Source organism: Triturus cristatus, chromosome 3_2 (assembly GCF_964204655.1).
Source record: "Triturus cristatus chromosome 3_2, aTriCri1.1, whole genome shotgun sequence".
Lineage (NCBI taxonomy): Eukaryota > Metazoa > Chordata > Amphibia > Caudata > Salamandridae > Triturus > Triturus cristatus.
The window spans coordinates 541,939,523-541,961,036 of NC_140584.1; the positions used below are offsets into that span (position 1 = coordinate 541,939,523).

The 21,514-nt window shown below is 42.6% G+C and overlaps 1 protein-coding gene across 2 annotated transcripts in view; it reads right to left on the reverse strand.

The window, feature by feature from the left end:
- The window catches only part of EIF3M (eukaryotic translation initiation factor 3 subunit M), a 195,550-nt gene extending 176,519 nt beyond the window's left edge, over positions 1–19,031 (reverse strand). For both annotated transcript variants that reach the window (XM_085648254.1, XM_085648253.1), the window contains exon 1: positions 18,875–19,031. In XM_085648254.1, coding sequence (XP_085504380.1) covers positions 18,875–18,916 — 42 coding nt within the window. In that variant the 5' untranslated portion in view covers positions 18,917–19,031. The remainder of the gene's footprint in view (positions 1–18,874) is intronic.
- Between the last annotated feature and the right edge of the window lie 2,483 nt (positions 19,032–21,514).

Sequence of the window (21,514 nt, forward strand, 5' to 3'; positions counted from 1 at the left end):
CAGGAGAATCTAACTGACGATGGTCTAAATAGAAAAAAATATTCATGTAATTACTGAAAAGAATGTGTCCCCACTTTACCACCAGAAAAAACATCTATGTTAATACATTGTTTAGGAGCTGATGGGCAACACATTTTTGAAAAACCTAAAAGATGCATGTATGTGACTTTGAGAATTGGGTACCCAATTTATTTTTAGGTTACCCACAATGGTTTAATACCAATTCTCCATTATTCATCTTTTTTCAATATTGGCATGCCCCAAATATGTTTTACTGCATGATGCCTAAGAGAAATTTTATCTAAATCTGCAAATTAGGCCGGCAAAACGGTTTTTTCAAGTTGCATTTTTGTGTACATTAATATTTTGAAAGCAAACATTTTTCTTTCTTCCTTTTGTGCTTCTTCATGTATTGCCATATAATCATGGAGCATTAAAGGTGGAAACATGTGTACACGTTTTTATACTGGGACCACGTCAGTGCTGCAACCTGAGCTTACAACTCCTTACATTTCCTTGGAGTGCTTCCCTAGTACTAAAGACTTTAGTATTAATTGAATCATACATTCAAGCCTAAACAACTTAGACATATGGATTCAAATCTTACCTTTAGTGAGAAGCAGTAATCTTTCAAAGATACACACTGCGGTACAGTAAACTGGCAGTCATAGGGTTTGCTCCTATTTGAACAGTGAACAAAATAAGTATGAAAACGTGTCCTTGACTCCAAAAAAATGTGTCCTTGGTGTCGAGGATAGGAATTCCAGACCCTTGACGTGGCTGACATCGTTTGATTTATTTACCGTCCCAAAACGACAGACAGCCTACTTGGAAGGTTAAGCAAACCCTTTTGGACCTATTGGCTTTGCCAATATCTCTTCACAATGCTGTACTCCATCAGCAAAACTATTTTTTCTTGATGTTGCATAGCATATCCAAAAGGAAAAAAAGTTGTGATGACAGAGCTGGGTCGTTTTATAGGAGAGTGTATGTGTGATGACATGCATCATCGTCTTCAGGAAAACACATGCATGCATCACTACATGTGCACGCACAAGAAAGAACTGGAAAACACATGAACTCATGGAGTGCTTAACCAAATAGTTAAAAGGGGGAGAAGAGGAAGGAAGGAAGAACAAGAGAGGAAGGGTGGATGGGTGTACTGCATTTGCCGGGATTTCCACAACAGCAAAAATTTGAGCAGTAGGTAGAGTAACAATCAACGCTAGAGACGGTACAGGGTGATAAATAGAGCAACATTGAGCTAGGAGAGAAATGGAGGAGTCAGACTCCAAGAGGTGGGGGACACAAAGGATAGCTTGGGGCACTGAAGATAGAGGGTGTGAGCAAAAGAGAGCCAGTCAGGTGGGGTGCATATGGGGACCGGAGGGGGGAAGCAGTAAACAAGGGAGAGAGCAAGAAAACATATCCACTCCCAAGGTTTGCTATACGCAAATGTAATAAGCATTGGCACAGCTAATGGGTATCGCCTTTGGGACCTAGTTGCTTTGCCAATGATTTCAGTGAAGCTGTATACCACGAGTACTCGCAAACATTTTCCCTGGGGTAAAACATAAGGTCTGTGGTATGGACAGGGGTCACATAGGTTCCGAGAAGGGTCATGGGACATGTGGATATGGTGTAGGTGTATGTGGATTAAAGAGTTACATTCCATACTGCCTTCTAAATCATGTCCCTAGAGGTAACAAGGATTTAAAAATACTGTGTTATGCTGCATCTTAGTCGTGATCCATCTACTGCACACTGGGGAAAGCCTGCTCTGCTTGCTACCACTACTTTTAGCAAGTCAAGTGTGCAAAGAAAGGAACTTGATTGTTCTATTGGAATGAAATAGGCTTCACAATCTCCTTATCCCTTTAGTCTCTTATCTGTAAACATTAGAAACAGGCTCAATTAAGGTAGCAAGTGCTATAAAAACTCTTGGACAAAGATCCCTCCTTGGTTGAAACTTGCACTAATAAGAATGCTGGTAAAAAAGGAGCATATTGGCTGGTTCTTCTAATTGTTTGTAATGCCCATACTTCCTTTATTGCTGTTGATTATATCACAGAGTATTTTTAGATTCTTGTGAAAAGTCCTCTGAATGTACACCAGCATGGTTTTCAACGGGTCCTAATAACAGCCATTATAATGTTTTTTGAGATGTGAATTACAGATGGTAATAGAGTAATCTGTATATATACTCCATTGGTGAAAACTAGTCTTTTTCAGCATTTTTGTGTTAACACTCAATGCTGAATTAAATGCTGTGAAGTGTGTGCCAGATAATTGAGCAGATACGATTTAAATTACATTACACTTCTTTTTTCAAGGCCTGCGTCAAAACAGTATAGCTGAAAAGAAGAGGTCTAAAAATGAGTTACGCACAAATTACATATTGCAAATGGCATGCACTAGTGGTGCACAAATAATTTTCAGATTGGTGGTGCTGCCAATAATGTTACATCACTGAAGTCATAGGGATTGTGAAAAATCTATGCATCTCACAAAGTGCAGCCAACGTATTCCGCAGGAGAGTGCAGTGTGTAGCTGGTGGTACACTTTGAGGCACACAATCACAAATATTTTACTAAAGCATAGAATGGTAGTGCAGTCATTTACAGACAACATATTTTCCACTGAAATGGCCATTCAATTTGCACACATACAGTTTTATTGACACAACAGTGCAGCGCACAAATGATAATGTGTGGAAATCGGGTTTGAGTGAATATTTCATTTGTGCAATCAAACAAACATTTTTAGAGCGTGGCCAATCACCAGCGAGGCTCTGGAGCGGTTTGCTGCTGCACGGAGGTTTGATCATTCAAACATCCAGGTCTTTGATTCTCTTCTGAATTGCTGGAGTGACAGTGCAGTGCTGAGGTGCAGGGGGAGGATGTTCCAAGCCTTGGCTGCCAGGTGCGAGAAGGAGTGTCATCCGCTGTTGGCTCGACGGATCCGTGGGGTGTTTGCAAGGAAGAGGGAAGCTGATCGAAGGTTTCCGGTCGGTTGGTGGAGGGTCAGGCGTTTATTGATGTATGCTGGTCCTTCATTGTACAATGCCGTGTAGGCCTAGGTCAGCATCTTGAACTGGCATCTCTTCTAAATCGGGAGCCAGTGTAGTTTCTTGAGATGTGGTGTGGGTCTTTCTGGGGAGGTAGAGTATGAGTCTTGCAGCTGAGTTCTATATTGTCTGGAGTCTCTAACAGAGGCGTAAAGTGATTCCTATGTAGATCGGGTTTCTGTAGCCCAGTCTGCTGGTGAGGAGGGCATGCGTGACAGTCCTGGTGTCTGCTAGGAGCCACCTGATGATCTTGCGGAGCATCCGAAGGGTCTGGAAGCAGGTGGATGAGACTGCATTTACTTGCTTCTTCTTGGATAGCTTGCTATCACCAAGTGTATTCATTTGTTTTGCTCCAATTAAAATCTTTGTTTCCACCACACTTCAGAATTACAAAAACAATGTGCTTCATTTGTACTTTCTCAACATACTCTGATATTTTTGTACAGTTCATCTATATGTATTTAAATGTAGTTGTGTGCTAAAAAAAAATTATATCCTGCAGCTTTTATTTTCACACTCCATGTACCCAACAAGATTGTCGCATAGTTGACTTTACTAAATCCTCTCATTCTGCAGTCAGAGAAAGAAAAGTAAACACCAGCTTCCCGTTTAAAAGAATAAACAGCAATTTGTCAGAAGACATAGCCTATTTGCCTTTGTATGCAGAGAAAATGTGCGAAGATAAAACCAAAATGTAAAGGGCTCTTTAGTGCTCATTTTTGACTGATGAACTTGTAGTGCCAGAGAAAAGTAGAATCAATCATGCAACAAGCATTGGCATAGCCAATAGGTCTCGCTTTTGGGCCCTTATAAGTATTTAGTTATGCAACTGTTGCATGGCTAAACACTTATAAGGTCCAAAGGCGAGACCTATTGGCTATGAAGAGGACTTAAAGAGAGGGCGAGCCACAATGGATGCAGAGTAGAGGAATAATACAAATAATACAAAGGAAAGGGGACAAACAGTACAGTAGAATGAAAAGATAGAGGAAGCGATAGGTAAATGAAGGAGAGCAAGAGAGCCAGGATGAAAATAGAGATTAGAAGATGTGTAGGGAAATTGAGGACAGCAAGAGCGCAAGAAAACAGAGTACAATATGAAGGAAAGGGAGGAAGCCAGTCAGAATGTAAGGAGAGAGGAACTGGAAGGCAAGAGGAGGGTGCGCAGGAAAGTACACCGGGAGGCGAAGAGGACCGAACCGATCAAACATCAAAGCGACCGTGCTGCCGCGAAAGTGATCGCGATCAAGCGTGGTGCGCGCCCGCGCACATGCACTGTAGCTCTAGGCCGGCCACGGTAGCATTTTTTTTTTATGCCCTCACAAAAAGTCTCGCCAGACCAGCGCATGCGCTGGGTCAGGCGAGACCTAAAAATTACAGGGACATGGACTCAGGAATATTTAAGCACGGGCTCTGTGCTGTGGAAAATACTGTTACATTGGGTGCATGCACCGAATTTAGTATCTGCCACATTATTTTCAGAATGCAGACTATGCTCGCAACAGTACTGCCCACCAGTACACCTCCTTGCAACAGCACATATTAAGACATAACTCTGCCCATACCTACAACAAAGCCTGAATATGACATGGTCTGTTTAATAAGGTGGAAACCAACATCACTTGTTGCCTTCAGCTACACACACCACGTACAGATCTGTCACCAACGAGCACCCTTACCAGCTGAGGAAATACAGAAGCATTTGGATCAGCTCTCGTCTCGCCCATCAAAAAAGCTTCATAACTCAAAACTGACATAACCCCCTCGACAAAACCACATCGTACTCTTCTCTAAAACAGAAAGTTTTCGAAAGTCATACCCCCAGACTACCACAAGTTGTAGTGATGCCATATTACTGGCAAATTGTGTGCTATACACGTGCAAATTAACAATACCATCTCATCTTGAATAGCTGACACAAAAAAACGGTTGGAGTCTGTACGGAGGGCTGGTGCAACCTGGGAAAAGCCTTCAGAAGTGACAGAAACACCCTATGGCAACTCGTATCTTTGCCAGTTTGACACAAACTTCTGCGCTCCATGTGGGCAAGTTTTCAAAACAATCATGGCCAGCTTGATCTCCTGTACGCGAACCGATGCCAGCAGAGATCAGTGAGAGTAGAAGAGTGAGACTCGGCACTCTTAAGAGGGAAGGGGTTTTGGGAACCCATGTTCATCGGGTTGATCTGGTGTGTTGGGTTACCTTGCCTTAAATTGACCACAGTCAGAATTAAGGCAAACAGTAAGCGGATGCTTACCTAGTCAATGTTTGTGACTGTCTGGAGCCTAACCAAATGGCTGATTTTGCATCTGTGACTGTAGAGATTGCACAGCTGGTCCTCGCACTTCTCTCCCACAAGACAATCTAATTTAGGCTGATATCCAGAGGCAAACACCTACATCACACCAACTGTATCTATTAAAAAAGACCTGGAACAAACCATCGTGAACACATGGCTCCAAGAAACATAGCTCATAGTCGGCCTCCTTATAGAAACATCTATACCCTTTCATTTACATATAAAGCACCCTTAAGAATTCAGCTTAAAATTATCACAACTACCTACACAAAACCATCAAAGTCGCACTATGGGCAAACATCCCACAAATCGTAACCACCTAAAGGCTAGCAATGGACTGTCATGCGCCTTGAAACAATGAAACAATGGACAAAATACTCCGGCCAACTTCAAATAGAGTACCGCACTGAATACTACACTAGCCACCCATTACCCTGCTCTAGACCAATTAAAGGATTGTCATGCTAGGGTATGAAACACAGGTGGGTAAGTGCCTCCTTGTTCTTTAATCTAACTATCTGATATGCAGGTACAGTAAGTTAATATTCATCCTCTAATTGTCAGAGATACTCATGCACCTGTAATATATTTATGAGGATGACTCAGCATTATTTTCTAATACCCAAGGAAACTTGCACAAACCTTTAGACAACTTGGCAACTTATTGAATCAATAACATGATGACCGTTCACACCAGCCAGACCAAAAGTATGATATTTGGAAATACAAAGGGTTTAAAGCGTTGACTTTTACTGGAACATGAAACGCATAAAAGGTGATGGGGGGGCCGCTTGCAAGACGTCTAACCACTTGCAATACCTCAATGTAGCACTCGGTCCCATTGTTCGAAGCTAAACCTGGCTGAAAAAGCCCGACCTAAGGCGAAACGAGTCGTGGGTTGCTTGTATTCCGGTTGAGGGAGGACCTGGCCCGGCAGTTCAACCTGTACAGTTCCCATGAGGTGCAGGGTCTAGACTGCATATGGCTGGGTAGGATGCGGCCCAAGTGATTCCCAGGGGCTGAGATTAATTAAAGTATTCCATCCATCACCTTGTTTTTTGGCTGGAAACCATTTAGAAGGAGTGACCCGCTACTGATGCTAACAGCTGAACATAAGCGAAGCCCTTCAACGGAAGCAGCATTGTAGTGATCAGGTGGAAGGAGGGGATCATTAGTTAAGGTGTACATCAATCAATTGATTGTACTACTGTTAACTGAAGACAGTTAAAATAGCCTATGCATTAGCATTAGCTCCTATTGTTTTGTACTCAGCAGCAATATGATGGAGTAAGATTATATAGCATTTTGATCTACCTGGGGCTCGAGCGTGAAAGAAGCCATAGTTTACAGGAGTTTCATCCGGCTACAACCTACCCTTCGATAGTGGTCTTAGCGGCCACATGACGTCCATTCAATCCCTCCTGAGAAGCTGGTAGGATTTAATGGTACGTACGCTAGGAATTTACTAACAGCATAAGAAGGGTAATAGGACATGAAATAAGCAGACTAAAATTTCAACCATGATGGCTACAATGAGTAAATCTCAATTTAAGACAGCAGTCAGCAGCATGAGTAAGAGTGAGGTTTACAACAGCTAAGCGATGCGTAACAAGTGTCAATCGGGGCTCTATGGCAGATCGATCCCATCTAGAAAATAGAAGAATAAAATGTCTCTTCGGAATTATCCAATCAGTCTTGCAGGAAATCACAACTAGGCAGCTAACCCCTAATAGAAGCAGAACTTGGCTCCGATTATGCAGAATGTATGTGGAACATGAGGAGTCCTTACATTGTTATGTTATTTGCGTACAACAGTTTTGGAACAGAAAGAAAGATGTCAGGATTTTTACTATAACTTTAGATGATCTTTTCCATACTGATTGGTTATTTAATTTCAGTACTTCTGAAACTTTAGAGAGAGATTGCGGTGTTTGTCGTACATAACACAGTGTTTAAATAAATATGTTGAACGACTGGTTAGTGTGACTAAAGCGCTTCATATACTGCGAATATAAATAATTAATCTGCATGTTTTATTAACAGATTCAAACTTGACAGAAATAAATACATTTGAGGCGTGCGCTGCCAGGTGTCTGTGGGCTGGGTTGGAGAGTATATTAAAAGCAAACAATGTTTCTGGCATCTTTGGTGTGGTTGATGGGCAAAATGTTCTGTACACAACAAAATACATTTATAAAACCCTCGGCCCCTGGAATATTAACCGGTCACTTTTACCTAAAAAGGAGAAACAAATTAAAACAAGCATTGGCCGCGCGGCCGTAAAAGTAACGGCCGTGAAAACGATCGCAAGGACGAGACGCACTGTGTGGTAAGCACGCTAGTTGTGCGAGCACAGCAGTGATTAGCGGCAGCGCGCGTGCACGCTTGCGTGCATGCAAGCGTTAGGCAAGCGCTGGTAGCACTTTGAAATCTCGTATACAAAATGTCTCGCCTGAGACAGCGAATGCGCTGGCTCAGGCGAGACCTAAAAAACATAATTCTCTGGTGAAAGAGAACTTCTCGAATTTTCAAAGAAATTCAGTACCTTTATTACAACCCACCGAGCTTCAGCAGCTGCTCTGTGAACTAGCATAGAAGGGAGACAGCTGAAAACACAAGTCTCGCGAAGAGTGCCTTCCGAAAAGGGAGGGGTGGCGTCGTCCAAGGAAAGGGCGCATCATGGAAGAATACACGGAGCCAGTCAGGGAGGTGGTAAAAAACAGGCATGCTCCACTACAGGGACAAAAACATGTTTGATGCCCTAAAACAAAGTCAGTGAATAGAACACAAGCAAATGTGTTAAAACGAATTAAAAAACACAAAGCTAATGGTGAGCAATGAGCTGAATGCAATCCTCTGTAAGCTTTCAGCATGCCCCGAATAGGTCTTTGCCTTGTCTGCTAGGCTTCAAACTAAAAAGTAGTTCCCTGAATGGGAACCGTAAATAGATACAAGTCATCCTATCAAAAGAATGGTTCAGAAGCTATGATCCAGGAGAGGAAAACACTCAACAGGCGAAGGGATGCCACTGAGTAAACAAGCTAATGAGTGACAAGAAAGCAACCCAGTGATAATAAATGGGCTAAACCTTGTTTGTGGATGACACCGAAAAAGGAACAAATTATTTAAAATAGGTAGAGCCATCACACCCACAGATCATAAAAAACATTCTACACAAGCATCATGCATAACTACTTTGCCACCTTTTTCACTTTGTAACTGGCAAGAACATTAAAATACAAACAAGCATATCGTTAGTCAAATACTCCAACCTCCACCAAATCCAGCAAGGCGATCTTGACGAACATCAGTAAAAACATTCTACACAACTTGCATCTAACGCCCAACAAGCTACCCGAACACTTGATGTTTACAAAGGCTTTAATCAAAACAGGCATAACTGTCTTGTAACCAAAGATGCATGAGGACTGAAACAAGCATGAGCTAACCACCTCCTAAAACAAATGATGATGAAACAGTTTTTTAAAGCGCACAGATGCTCCTTTGAGTGTCCTGGTGCTAATCCAAGAGCAAGCCAGATTACATGGTGAATAACCAAGTTTTTAATGCCTTCCTAAAAAACAGGTTCTGACGTTTCTCGTCTCAGATGTATCAGGAGAGAGTTCCATGCTGAAGGCCCAAACAAGGAAAAGGAGTGCCTCCAATTCTTGACCGTCTCACTCTCGGCACACTGGCCAGAGCCAGAGGAGAGGACTGTACACTCCTCACTGGATTGTAGAAAAGGATATGGGAAGTCAGGTACCCAGGACCAATATGGTGGAGAGCCTAAAACATCATTACCAATGCTTTAAACAGGATTCTCTTCCTCACTGGGAGCTAGTGCAGAGAGGAAAGAGGACTTGAGATCCTTGCTCTCTTAGGTAAATTCAGTAAGAGGCGCGCTGCTGCGTTTTGCACCACTTGTAATCTATGGATGGCATATTATGGCAAGCTGAGATATAAGGCATTAACATAATCGAGGCGAGACATTATGAGAGCCTGGATAACTGTTGTCCTGGCAGTGAAAGAGAGCAGAAACACATTCAGGCACAGACTGGCTTGGCTTTGGCACGTCCACGCCATGGCTTTACAGTGCCGATGCTCTGCCCCCTTGAAAGTTGGAGTGCGCACTAAGCTAAAATGGCACCTCCACTTATGACGGGGAGAGAGAAAAAAAATGTCTGCTGACAGCATGTGGGCGAAGCATCCAGCAAACACCCTCACTCCTAACCGGTAAAAACAACTTCCCCCAACAATTATAAAAAAGAAAAGATAAATTTGTTAAAACAGTCTACATTCGCTGCTTCAGCAGAAAGACTTGCCTAGGATGGCCATAAAAGACCTCTCCCAAACTACTAAGATTCATTTGCTAAATTGAACTCAGAAGGCGATTTCAATCTTTTCCAAAAGAATTATTATTATACTAATATAAATAGTATAAGCACTAATAGGAAGTTAAATGTTTAAAGGTGGAGGGTAGACAAAAGGTATTTATTGTAATTTAAACGTTTGCACACATTATTGTACAGGGGGTTGTACGTCATTTGCTACTGATGCGCTTACTTATTTGCTCCCATCAATGGAATAGGACAGCAGTGTTTTTGCTGTCTAGACTGCACCATGTTCCCCCACAAAACTCTAAATGTAAAAATTTTAAAAAGCGTTGGCGTAGCCAATAGGTCTCGCCTTTGGGTCCTTATAAGTGTTTAGGTAGATCTATTGGCTTTGCCAATGTTTGTAAGCTGTGTTATAGAGAAGTTAAGTATTAAAATGGTTAATAAGCGGCCATTGAATTCCAAGCTTTCTTTGGCAACAGGAGGAACAATGTAACTGCATTGCAGAGGTACATAGTTGTAGAAACAAACACACAATTAAGGAAATGTATACATGTATAACTACATAAATACATACATAAGAGTCAACAATAAGCGGATCTGCCGAGAACATATATCAAACATGACTCCCTGCCCAGAACATACACCCAATGTGCTTCCTTTAGTAAGCAGTGCTCTTTGGAATATAAATGCACAAATTGATCGCGCATCAATGTAATTGTTAAAGAAAGCCGTGCCGCTTTGATAACGCGTTGCAATGGCCAACCGGTAAGAACCGCTGCAAAGGATTTGTGGACAAACCCTGGCAAGGAACTGTGGGATAAAGGCTGAACATAGTCTATTTCAGTCCCACAATATTAATAAAATGCCACGAGAAAGAAATTGCACAAATCATGCCTCAATTTGCACAATGGTCGGTATGCATAATTGTGCCTGCCGGTTAAGCATTACATTTCTAAGCACACTCATGAGAGATGGTATGATAACACCCACAGGGAGGAAGAAACTGCAGAGAGCTGGCAGGGAAAAGTTAAAAACACATGGTAGGAGGGTAAACATGTATTGTGAGCACAGCAAACACGAGAGAGAGCTGGGGTGGTGAAAAGTGAGGTCAAAGACAATATATCTACCATACTCACTCCAGTCCCATATGCTGCTGGGTCTGCCTGGTGACAGCGAGGTGCCAGACCTAACCCATGGGGCCTCAGCAGTTAGATTTGATGGGCTCCTGCTAACTACCTTTACACCTAAATGCCAGTTGATCTCTGGGACTGAGGAGGTCATGGGGTGGGCAGGGCGATGTTCATCACATTTCTCTACTCTTGACTGACGGAATTATTTATTAAGCGCACTATTGCCGAGGCGATTAGGCGCTGGAGCGAGGATAAGGAGTGGCTGCTCCCAACTAGGATTTTATGAAAAGCCAGGTTTTTAGTGCCTTTCTAAACAGGATCTTGTTAGCTTGCAAGCGTAGTTCTGTGGGGAGGGAGTTTCATAGCTTTGCCGCTTGGAATGAAAATCCCTTGCCTCCCCATCGGGCTCTTATCTTAGGGAGCCATACAAGTCCCAGACTGCCAGACCTTAATGCGCGGGTCGGTTCATACCGTGGAAAAAGAGATTGGATATCAGCTGCACCTCCTCCGTATACAGCTTTGTGTACTAGGCATAACGCTTTGAAGTAAACCCGGAGTTGGACTGGGAGCCAATGTAGCTGCCTTATGCCACTCGACGTCGGGTGATGTTTAGGAAGATCCAGGAGTATTATTACAGCAGCATTCTGCAATGACTGAAGTTTGGAAAGCTGTCTTACCCCAGCTCCCACGTACAGCGCATTGCAGTAGTCTATTCGCGACAAAACCAAGGCTCCTACTACCGTTTTTCTTAAAGAGAAAGGTATAAACGGCAGTATTTTTCGCAGAACCTTAATCGTAAAAAAGCAAGCCGAGGTAACTAGATTATTTTGTAAGGTAAGTGTTAAGTCTTTGTCAATCAGAAAACCTAGATTCTTTGCCTTAGGCACAGGGATGGGACAGGTGCCAGCTTCTGGGGACCACCATAGGTGATTCCAGATGGAGGGTTTTTGGCCAAATTAAACTACCTCAGTTGTATTCATCCAGCCCATCACACTTGTGAGGCAATTTCGGAACCGTTATGCTGTTGCTTCGACACTCTGTGTAAGTGACACCACTAACTGGGTGTCATCTGCATACGACACTAGTGTTAGACCTTGATCTTTTATCAATTTGGTCAGTGGAGTCACTTACAAATTGAACAATGTGGGGGATAAAGCTGATCCTTGAGGGACTCCGCATGGGAGATAGAATTCTCCGGACTGTATTCCATCCCAGTAGATTTGTTGTACCCTGGAGTCCAGGAAGGACATGAGCAAAGTTAAGGCTGTGTCCTTGACACCCACGGCTCTAAGCCTCTGCAATACGACCACATGGTTTATGGTGTCAAAAGCGGCCGTTAGATCAAGAAGGATTAAAACAGCTCTACCACCTTCATCCATGACCTTACGGATCTCCTCAGTTGCCATTATCAGAGCAGATTCTGTAGAGCGTCGTGATCTGAAACCATGCTGTCCAGGATATTGTTAGAATCCACGTACTCCATCAGCTCCTGATTCATGGCTTTCTCTAATATTTTTGAGGGCCAATGGGAGACAGGATATGGGACGATAGTGCTAAGTGTCCTGGGGGGGTCCAGTGAGTCTTTCTTGAAAATAGGTCTTATACAGGCCTTTTTCCATCTCTGTGGAAAGACTCAGGATCTTATAATCTCATTAAAGAGAGGGGTCAGGAAAGCACTTATCTCTTCTGGGACCAGGTGTAATATGTAAGGGGGACATGGGTCAAGGGGGGGGAGCCAGACTTAGTTTGTACTAACAGGTTAGTAACCTGATTTTCATTTAGCAGAGGGAACCGAGACAAGTTATTCTGAGTTAGAGGAGTCTCATTTGGCTCTCTATTGACCTTTCCTGTATTTACTGGCGGGTTCTCAAGTTCATTATAAACTGTTTGGACCTTTTCCTGAAAAAAACAGAGCCAGTTTGTCAACAAAGTTTTGATCCGGGGCAAACGTCGTGTCACACGGGCACTTAGTTAAAAATTGATACAGATTTAAAGAGTTCCTTGGGGGAATTGATAGACTCTTGAATTTTATTAGTAAAATACGCCGTCTTAGCCGGTTTTATTGCGGTTTTATATTCCACCAGGGTTCTTTTATATTCCTTCCTATGTTCTGTACTATAGTCCGATCTCCAGACCCGCTCCTGGCGTCGGCATTTGATTTTAACTAGCCTGAGCTCTGCTGAATACCATGGAGATGTGGCTAGTCTCCTCTTAGGTTGCTTGATTTCTTCAGGGGCCAGCTCATTCACCGCCTGGCTGATCCATTTGTCAAAATTATTGGCCCTGCCATTGCTATCCACCATGGTGGGGAGTTTGTTTGCCAGGACTGTGATGAGCTAATCTCTTTGTATACGTTTCCAGGGGAGGGCTTTAACTAGCGGATGGCAGTTCCTACGGCCTCTGATAGGTAGAGTTGTTTTTACTTTGAAGTAGATTGCAGCATGATCTGACAAAGGTACTGGCTGCACACTTTCCACTTCAATAAGAGCATTGCTAGTAAAAATTCCATCCAGCGTATGTCCTGCTTGATGGGTAGGCTTGGATACAATCTGGCTCATCCCACTGCCCGCCATATTGTCAATTAAACTGGTGGAATCTGAGTTGTTATTTTCTTCTAAATAGAAGTTAAAATCCCCTAGAACTGTGAAAGTGGTGGTGTCTAATCAGGATTCCAGGAAGGTTTGCAGTGATGTAATAAATGGGGCTCTCGTCCCTGGTGGCCTGTATATCAATAAGCTCTTCATAAGCTATTATCTTCAAAATGCCCCTAAATGTTGCCAAAACAAATGGAAGGAGTACATAATACTGCAGGAAAATGGGAAGCTAGTAACGCACAGTAATTAAATCAAACTTCTTTTGACTGACTCTGGCTGGTATCTACAGTGTTCCCAAACTGTTCATTTCTTAAAGGTACATACCATGATTATTATATCGCTTACAATCTGAGCACTGCATGAAAAAGTAACCTCTGGACATCATCTTAAAGGCCAATGCTTAGAGAAGTTTGAATACCAAACGAAAATTAGCCTGTGAAATAAGAGCTGCTTGTGTCCAGAATGGCTCAGTAATTGAATACAAAAAAAACAAATTAAAAATAACAGAGGTGGGGATATTACGTTGCCAGGGTAATAAATAGTCTTTGATTCGTACTGCCAACTCCACAGGGCGGGATGCCTAGAAAGTCTTTGCGATAATTATAAAATCCAGTTTCAACATGGATAATGACCCCACCCTACCCTTAAACACGACCAATTATTATGCACCTCTCAGAGCAAAATCCACGAAAAGCTGCTGCGCCGCAAGTGCCGACATACGTGTATAACCCAAAATTCCCCCACCACACATGGACCCAAGTGTGAAAGGACTAGCAGCCCGTCCTGACCATAGCAAGATGGCACGTTCAACGGTTGTTCCAAAAAGCACCATTAATGGGTCATCTACACCCGAAAACACGCAGAGATACCACCCTCACTTCTTGGCACTTGAGAACTTTGAAGTGCCAGGTCTCTAGAGCAAGAGGTCAGGGACCATGGTGCAATAAAGTGTTGGAATGGGGCAGGCTGTGTGCAGGACAGTGTAAAGTGCAGGTCTGTGGAACAATACATCAACGATAAAACAGAACTTAAAGCGCTGGATAGTGGGTGAAATGGCTACTGTACCCCGCTTTATGCACCACATTCAGAGATCTGAAAGGGGAAGCAGGGGCATGCACAGTGTCCCGTTTTAGGTGTAGGCACTTGTGGCGCATAATAACATGATCACAAAGTAATGGCTGAAGGGGGCTGACCGGAAGTAGGGAGCTCAAGGGGCTGGGCCAGAAGCCCACTGTACTGGGTAAGACTAAACTGTCCAGGGTTCCTGCTCTCCAAACGTTTGATACCAAACAGGAAGAAGCAGTATAACTCATCACATGTGTAACCCACCCCGCTGGCTGTTTGCTTAAAGTCAAATTGCAAAACTCCTCCTCCTGTCGGGCATCAGCAGCTGCTCCCTCACGTCAGTACGAGTCAATACAAAGGCCGTATACCGAAGCTCGTGCCTCCAGGCAAAAGCAATTATGCAAATGCAATAAGGAGGGGGACCGAGCGAGCCACAAATTATAATTGAAACAGAGCATGTAAATACCGACAAAGGGCTTTTGTTTTTACGGGTTTACCGGGATACAAAAGAAGGTGTCACTGCCACCTTTTAAGATACAAAGAAGAGCGGAGGAACCACACAGAGACCAGCAGAGGTGTGCTCGTCTCACGGCAGGCTCCCGCCAGCAGGGCCTTTACAACCTTCAGCTAACATTCCCTAAATTCAGAAAGCGACCAGTGCCAACTTGTTTTCCTGCGGTGTTACAAGAGCTGCAACTAGTGCCTTCTCCTCCCGGGTCTTGCTTCAGGCCGCCAGGCATACCTGGTGTGACGGACCCGGGTAGTAGCGTGCACGTTAAACGTCCGAGGCACAATTGTAACTGGTACCCACAGACTGTGGGAGCAAGTGCGGGTACAACCTACTTCTAAACTTTCCGGACATCAGCAGAATGGAAGCCGAGCCAGAAAAAGATGATGCAGTGACAAGTCCAGGGTTGCGTAACTTGGTAAAGTAGCTGAGCAGGTAGGAAATTCAAGCCATTCGTTGAGGGTAACTATTTACTGTAAAAGCCTTTTTCCTATTACAGAACGCATACTTCAGCTACAATTAGGCCTAGCTTCGGTTTAGAAAGTTTCCTGGTTAGCAGAGTTCAGTGACATTCCGGTAACAACTTCTCAACAACGCTAAAAAACACATAGGAAACAATATATCGTCAACGTGAGTGTGCAAACGTATCACAGGTCTTTAAAAAAGTATGCAGTAAAAACTTCTTTTAAGCACAAAAACAATAACGAAAAGGGTTCCTTCCTGTATCACAAACAGAGTGTGTAAAACAGATCACATGGCCTAGTGAAAGTCTCAGGAAAGAGGAAAAAGAAAGCAAATCACCAGGTATGGCCACCGCGAGTGTGTAAAATAAATTACAGGGCGTGGTAAATACCTGTGAAAAGCATAAAAAGAAACCGGGTCTCCAGCCGCAAAAAAAAAAATTAAATAAATAAACCAAGCGCAGTCGCTAAAGTCAGCGGACCGCACTCCCAAAAAAGTTAAATAAATAAACCAAGCGCGGCCGCTAAAGTCAGCGGACCGCGCTCCAAATTAATCATAGAAACAAACAAGAGCGGTGAAAGCGGCCAGCCAGCGGCAAATCAATGAGGAAGTGAAACATGCATTTCAAAGTGAATTCTTTTAGGGCTCATATATAGTGCTTACCGAGTAATTGAAGGAGGCCGTGTCCCCTAGCAAGTAAAAGATCCAATCCCGATGGGCAGGGTGGCAACCCTCAGTGTAATGATTGCCTCCGGTGCAATTATTACACTGTGTTTCGCATAATCCATGATGCAAAACGACACGCACGAATCAAAAATGCAGAGAGAGCAGCGACACGACTTCTGGAACCGTATTGATTCCAAGAAGCCCTAGCATGGCGAGTGCAGAGCATGCGCTGCTAACGCCAGGCGAGACCTAAAAAAAACGGCCCTTTCAAGCCTCACAGTAATCACCCATTTTCTTTACCGTTAGCTGTACTTTACTGGCCTTTCATAACACTACAGCAACATACTGGCATCCACAAAACAGCACATTTAATACTCTTAAGGGCCCTCTCCCTTACTTTTGTTACTGATGTGGTTTGACATTAAATACACATCCAATTTTAAATTTGTATCTGCTTATTACAGATCAGGATACACGTCTATTGTTGGCTATCTGCATGTCTAAGTACTGGCATAATAAAGGTCAGATCACTGCAAGAGCATAGGCCCTGAAGTATTCTCTATACTTATCAAAGGTCCAGATGTCAACAATGGTCCTATAAGAGAGAAGCAAGGTATCACAGAAAGCCAACTATTAGCCATTATAGAGAGGGAGTACTATAGTAGGCATTTTCAGGTGTATTAAGAAAATTGATTTAGACCTCCTCAGAGATCCACAATACATCCATTAATAATGAAAAACCTAAAAATGTTAATAATACAAACGGATTTCAAGCAGTATAAAATAACAATATCTTGTTTCTCAACTATCGGTTAAAAAAAACTCTTAAAAATGTAGAGATAGAAAAACACACTTGTTCATTAGGTGGGTGAGTAATTAAAAAATACCAAATCATGATGTGTAATTATATTAAAGCATTCCGTTAAAGGGAATAAAAAAACACCTTCTAACGCCACTTAGTACTGGGAAGAGATGTAGTACATGAATAAAGGTTGTGGAGACCTAATTCACAGTTTACAAATCGCAGAATCAACTGAGGATCCTCTTCTTCTAGCTCGATAGGAGTTGAGGGGGGGGGGGGGGGGAGGTATACTATCCGAAGAAGCCCTTTCACATTGTGTGATATTAGATACCTGAGATATGGAAGCCTTTCCTCAAAACTAGTGCGTGCTGCCAAACTGCTATGGATGTAAGCATTTCTGCCATATTCTTGGTCATTGATATAATTTAGTTTGCCCACTTAGACTTTCAAAAAGTGGTATAGCTGGCCTGGAGATCACGATTCCAGAACAGCCTTATCACATTTGACATATGCCAGTGTAAAAGCCAAATTTCTAAAAAACAATTTTTTGTAATTTTTTCCTCCGGGTCCTTCTCTCAAACTTACATTAAGTAGTGTCCTTAACGAAAGAGCAGGTGCGTGGATGAGCCTCTATCCCGAACAGATTACACTTGAAAGTTCTTGGAAATAGGTGCTGGTAAGATTACGTTCAAGTCTATGAATGTGTACAGGTATAGTTGAACTCAAACTGCAAAATTTCCTTCAAATTTTCCCTTCATGCAAGTTTTAAAAAGCCCAGCTAGAGACAGGAGCATATTGCAATAATATATCAAAGTTGCAGTAATCTTTGCTCTAGATAATTCTGATATATATAATTAAAATGTCTCTTTCCCATGGGATAATAAAAAATGTCAAGAGCACCTGCGTGGGCGAAGGTTTTTTTCCCCTAAATAGTAAAAGTGCAGCTTGTGGGAGAGGTTGATTGCAAAGGTTTTTCCCCCCCAAGTAAACATAGTTACCAACCTCCGCTTTTTCGTAGTCCATGTACCAATTAAACTTGAAACCTTTCTTCTTCCCGCTTAAGTCTAGCATCTTAGAGTTTCAAACATTTATCTATAGAAAGCGACTTTTAGGCATAGCAAAAGTGCATAATTCTTGCAGGTGTCTTTGTAGACCTAAGGATTTACACCAAAAAAAACAATACCATCCGCATGTAAAAGGGTATGAATTGTATATGAGCCCAACTTTTGAGGGAACTTTTTCAAGTAGCGAAATTTCTGCGGAAAATCAGACGTATATGACCAAGGGTAGACAGGCAGTTTTTCTTGTAAATGGAAACTTTGCACATATTATTATCATTGTATTTGGGATGGTATGATTTTTGCTACTGTCGCTGCTAGTTCTTTACTCCCGTAAATGAAATATGCCAGCATTGTTTCTGCTGTCTGGGCTGCATCTTTTTTTCTCAAAACTCCAAATGGACAAAAAAAAGTTCAGAATCACATCAGTGTAATTACCCATCTTCTTTACCATCAACTGTTGTTTGCTGGGTTTTCTTAACACTGCTACGACATACTGTCATCCACAAAACGACGCATTTAATACTGTAGACCCATACCCTTACTTTTCTTTCTGATATCGTCTGATATTAAATGCATACCCAATCTTAAATTTCATTTTTTTTTGCAGATCAGGATACAAGTGTATTATTGGAGATATGTATGTCTAGGGACTGGCGTATTAAAGTTCAGATTACTGCAGGGCACAGGCCCAGAAATATTCTCTGTACAAAGTAAAAGGCCCAGATGTCAACAATGCTCCTGTAAGAGTGGCAGTGGGTCACAGAAACCCAAGCACTAGGCTATACGGAGAGGCAATACGATAGTAGACGATGCACGCAAGGATGCAAACGGAGACTATCGAGGGAGTGAGGGATCAGTTCCCGGGATCGGGTGCGCCTCTCACCTGATCCTCCTCCGTCACGTCGATAAAAGCTGGGACACTCATGGCGCTGCCACTTCAGGGGCTGCTTAAAAGCACGCCGCCACTGGAAAGAGAGCAAAGCGGAAAAGAGAGTGGACCGGCTCTACGGTATTACTTCCGGGTTACAGCTCAAGAGCCTGACTCTGCTGTCATACCATAAACTTTCAATCTAGACAAGAATTAACATAGACAATGGACTAATGATAAAGCAGGCTCACACACAGCGAGTGTACAAAGGCTACGAACCCCGTGAACTGCCATGTAAAATAACGTAAAAACAAATACATTTATTTTGTATTTTCCATTATTTGATGTAATTGCTATAGCAAACCTAAAATCTAATTTTGAAGTTTACTATCGTAATATGTGACACAAATGTTATAGAACAACTCATATGAATTTGTTTAGAATGCCAACGGAAAAACAGCAAGATTTTTTATTGCATCTTGTCTTATAGTGTGTACTTGATTAGCGCTACAGCTCACAGTGTGGCGGCCATCTTTAAACTGGAAAGTGGTCCGTTAAATGTAACCATATAGAGATTAAAACACTGCAGCAAACCCTTGTTTGTATTTATTTCCAGTTTTATTTGGCGCGAATGCCCTACGAAAGCTTTGGAGCGCTTTGCAAGAACACAAGTTACATTACACATTCATTTGTTCTAAGCCACGGGGATATGAAATGATTTGGACAGAATGTTGAGCCGCAGCTGAGACTAGAACCTGGGTTCTGAGTCAGTGCCTAAATCGGCAGCTCTTAAGTGTCATCTTAAGGATTTTTGGGGTCCAGGGTAAGAAATATTTGGCGGCCTCTGTTTGGACCAACTTTGACATTTATGATTCATTTTGCACTAATTTAAGCCCCGTTAGGCCAAACAATATTGAATTATACGTTACAGGTTGACATAGAAAATAGAGAAAAGTAAGATAGAGAAAAAAGGTAATTTTCCCAGGGGCCTCTTGCAAGATGAGGGTCCTGGACAATTGCCCACGTTGCCTGTGTCTTAAAACTATTCATGCCATCATTTTAGAAAAGTGTGAGATCTCTAAAAAACAAAATAATCGGGAGAACGTATATCCCCCATTGACTTTTATTGGGGCTTGAATATGGTTAGGATCGGATATTAGAAACGCAAATTATGTTTTTTTCTTATCTATCAGAAGCAGGGAGAAAGCGCTATTGGCAGGGAGAGAGAGTGATGCAAATGTTATTTGTGCACTGGCCTGCAGGTGCAGGTTACTGGCAGTGCTTACTCCGAGTTACATAATACCAGGCCCTGTCGGGTGAAGCCTGCAGAGGAATTTGCTCCTCCTCTCCAGCTTTACATCGGAAGTAGGAGTACACTTGTAGCTTTCTGAAAAGCTGTCAAGCGGGGGCTCGAGGGGGCAGACTGTCACTCTTCGAGGGAAGGATGGTTGTGAGGAATGTGCGCTACTGTTTCTCTGTTCACACAGCTCTCCATTGCTTGCTCACAAAGCCCGATAAGGACTATGGTTGAGGGGTGCCTATTCTGCTTGCTCATGTTGTACCTAAACAGGACGTCTTAGATGGAGCAACAGATCTTTGACTAAACAATAAGCTCTTCAAAACAAGCCCAAAGAAGGGGGACGGCGGAGATTTCAAAAATGACAATTAAAATAATGTAAGCGTTAGTAAAGGCTATAAGTCTGCCTTTTTAATCAAAGGATTTAATATAGATAAGAGAGTTTGCGCATGTGAGTGCCTTTGGGGAAATGTGTGAACGGCTGTGCGAATTTATTATTGGGTGTGCATAGATGGATATATGAGCAAGTCACTCATGGAAGGATGGTTGAATAGATAGTTGAGTATTTGCAAGAGTAAATGAGGTACAAGTATACAAGTGCATGAATGAATGAAAAGGTGGCTGAGTGCATGGACAAGCGAGTGAATATAAATGAGTGCTACCTGGGTAGATTAGTGGATTATTAGGAGAACGCATAGATCACGGACTGGTGAATGTCTGGAGTGATTACTAAGTATGCGAAAATCAATGGATGAATAATTTAATGAGTGCATGGATGGACAAGAGCGCAAGTTGAGGAGACTGGATTGCTATATATGAGTTAGTGAGTGAATGGACATATTTACAAGGATGAATGAGTGGGTGGATGAATGACTGGATGGATTACTCAATGCATAAGGTTATCCTGAGTTGTTGCAGTTTGTGGCAGAGGAAGCTACAAGGTTGGTAGGATATGTAAGACGGGACAATCCAGACCAAATAACACAAGTAAAAGAGCACAGCAGGCTATTCAGAGGCTGTTTATGTGCCCCTAACACACTTTGGACCCAGCTTCATCTCTGTCACATGAACTATTGCGATGCCAACCACCTCTCATTAGGGGTTAGACTGGGTCATAACATTATTTGATCACATGTTCATTCAAACTGTAACCTCTTGACAGAGCGCACATAATTGTCACATGTGCAACTGTAATTACCATACACCGGCGGCTATCAAAATACCACCAAATTCAAGAAAAGGAAATACTGTATTTACAGGACGGGGAGTGGGGGGAGGTGGTTGTAGACAGCACAGCGAAAGGGTGATGCTAGGAAATTAATGGAGAAAGTAAAAATAGCGTAGAAGAGGAAGGATGT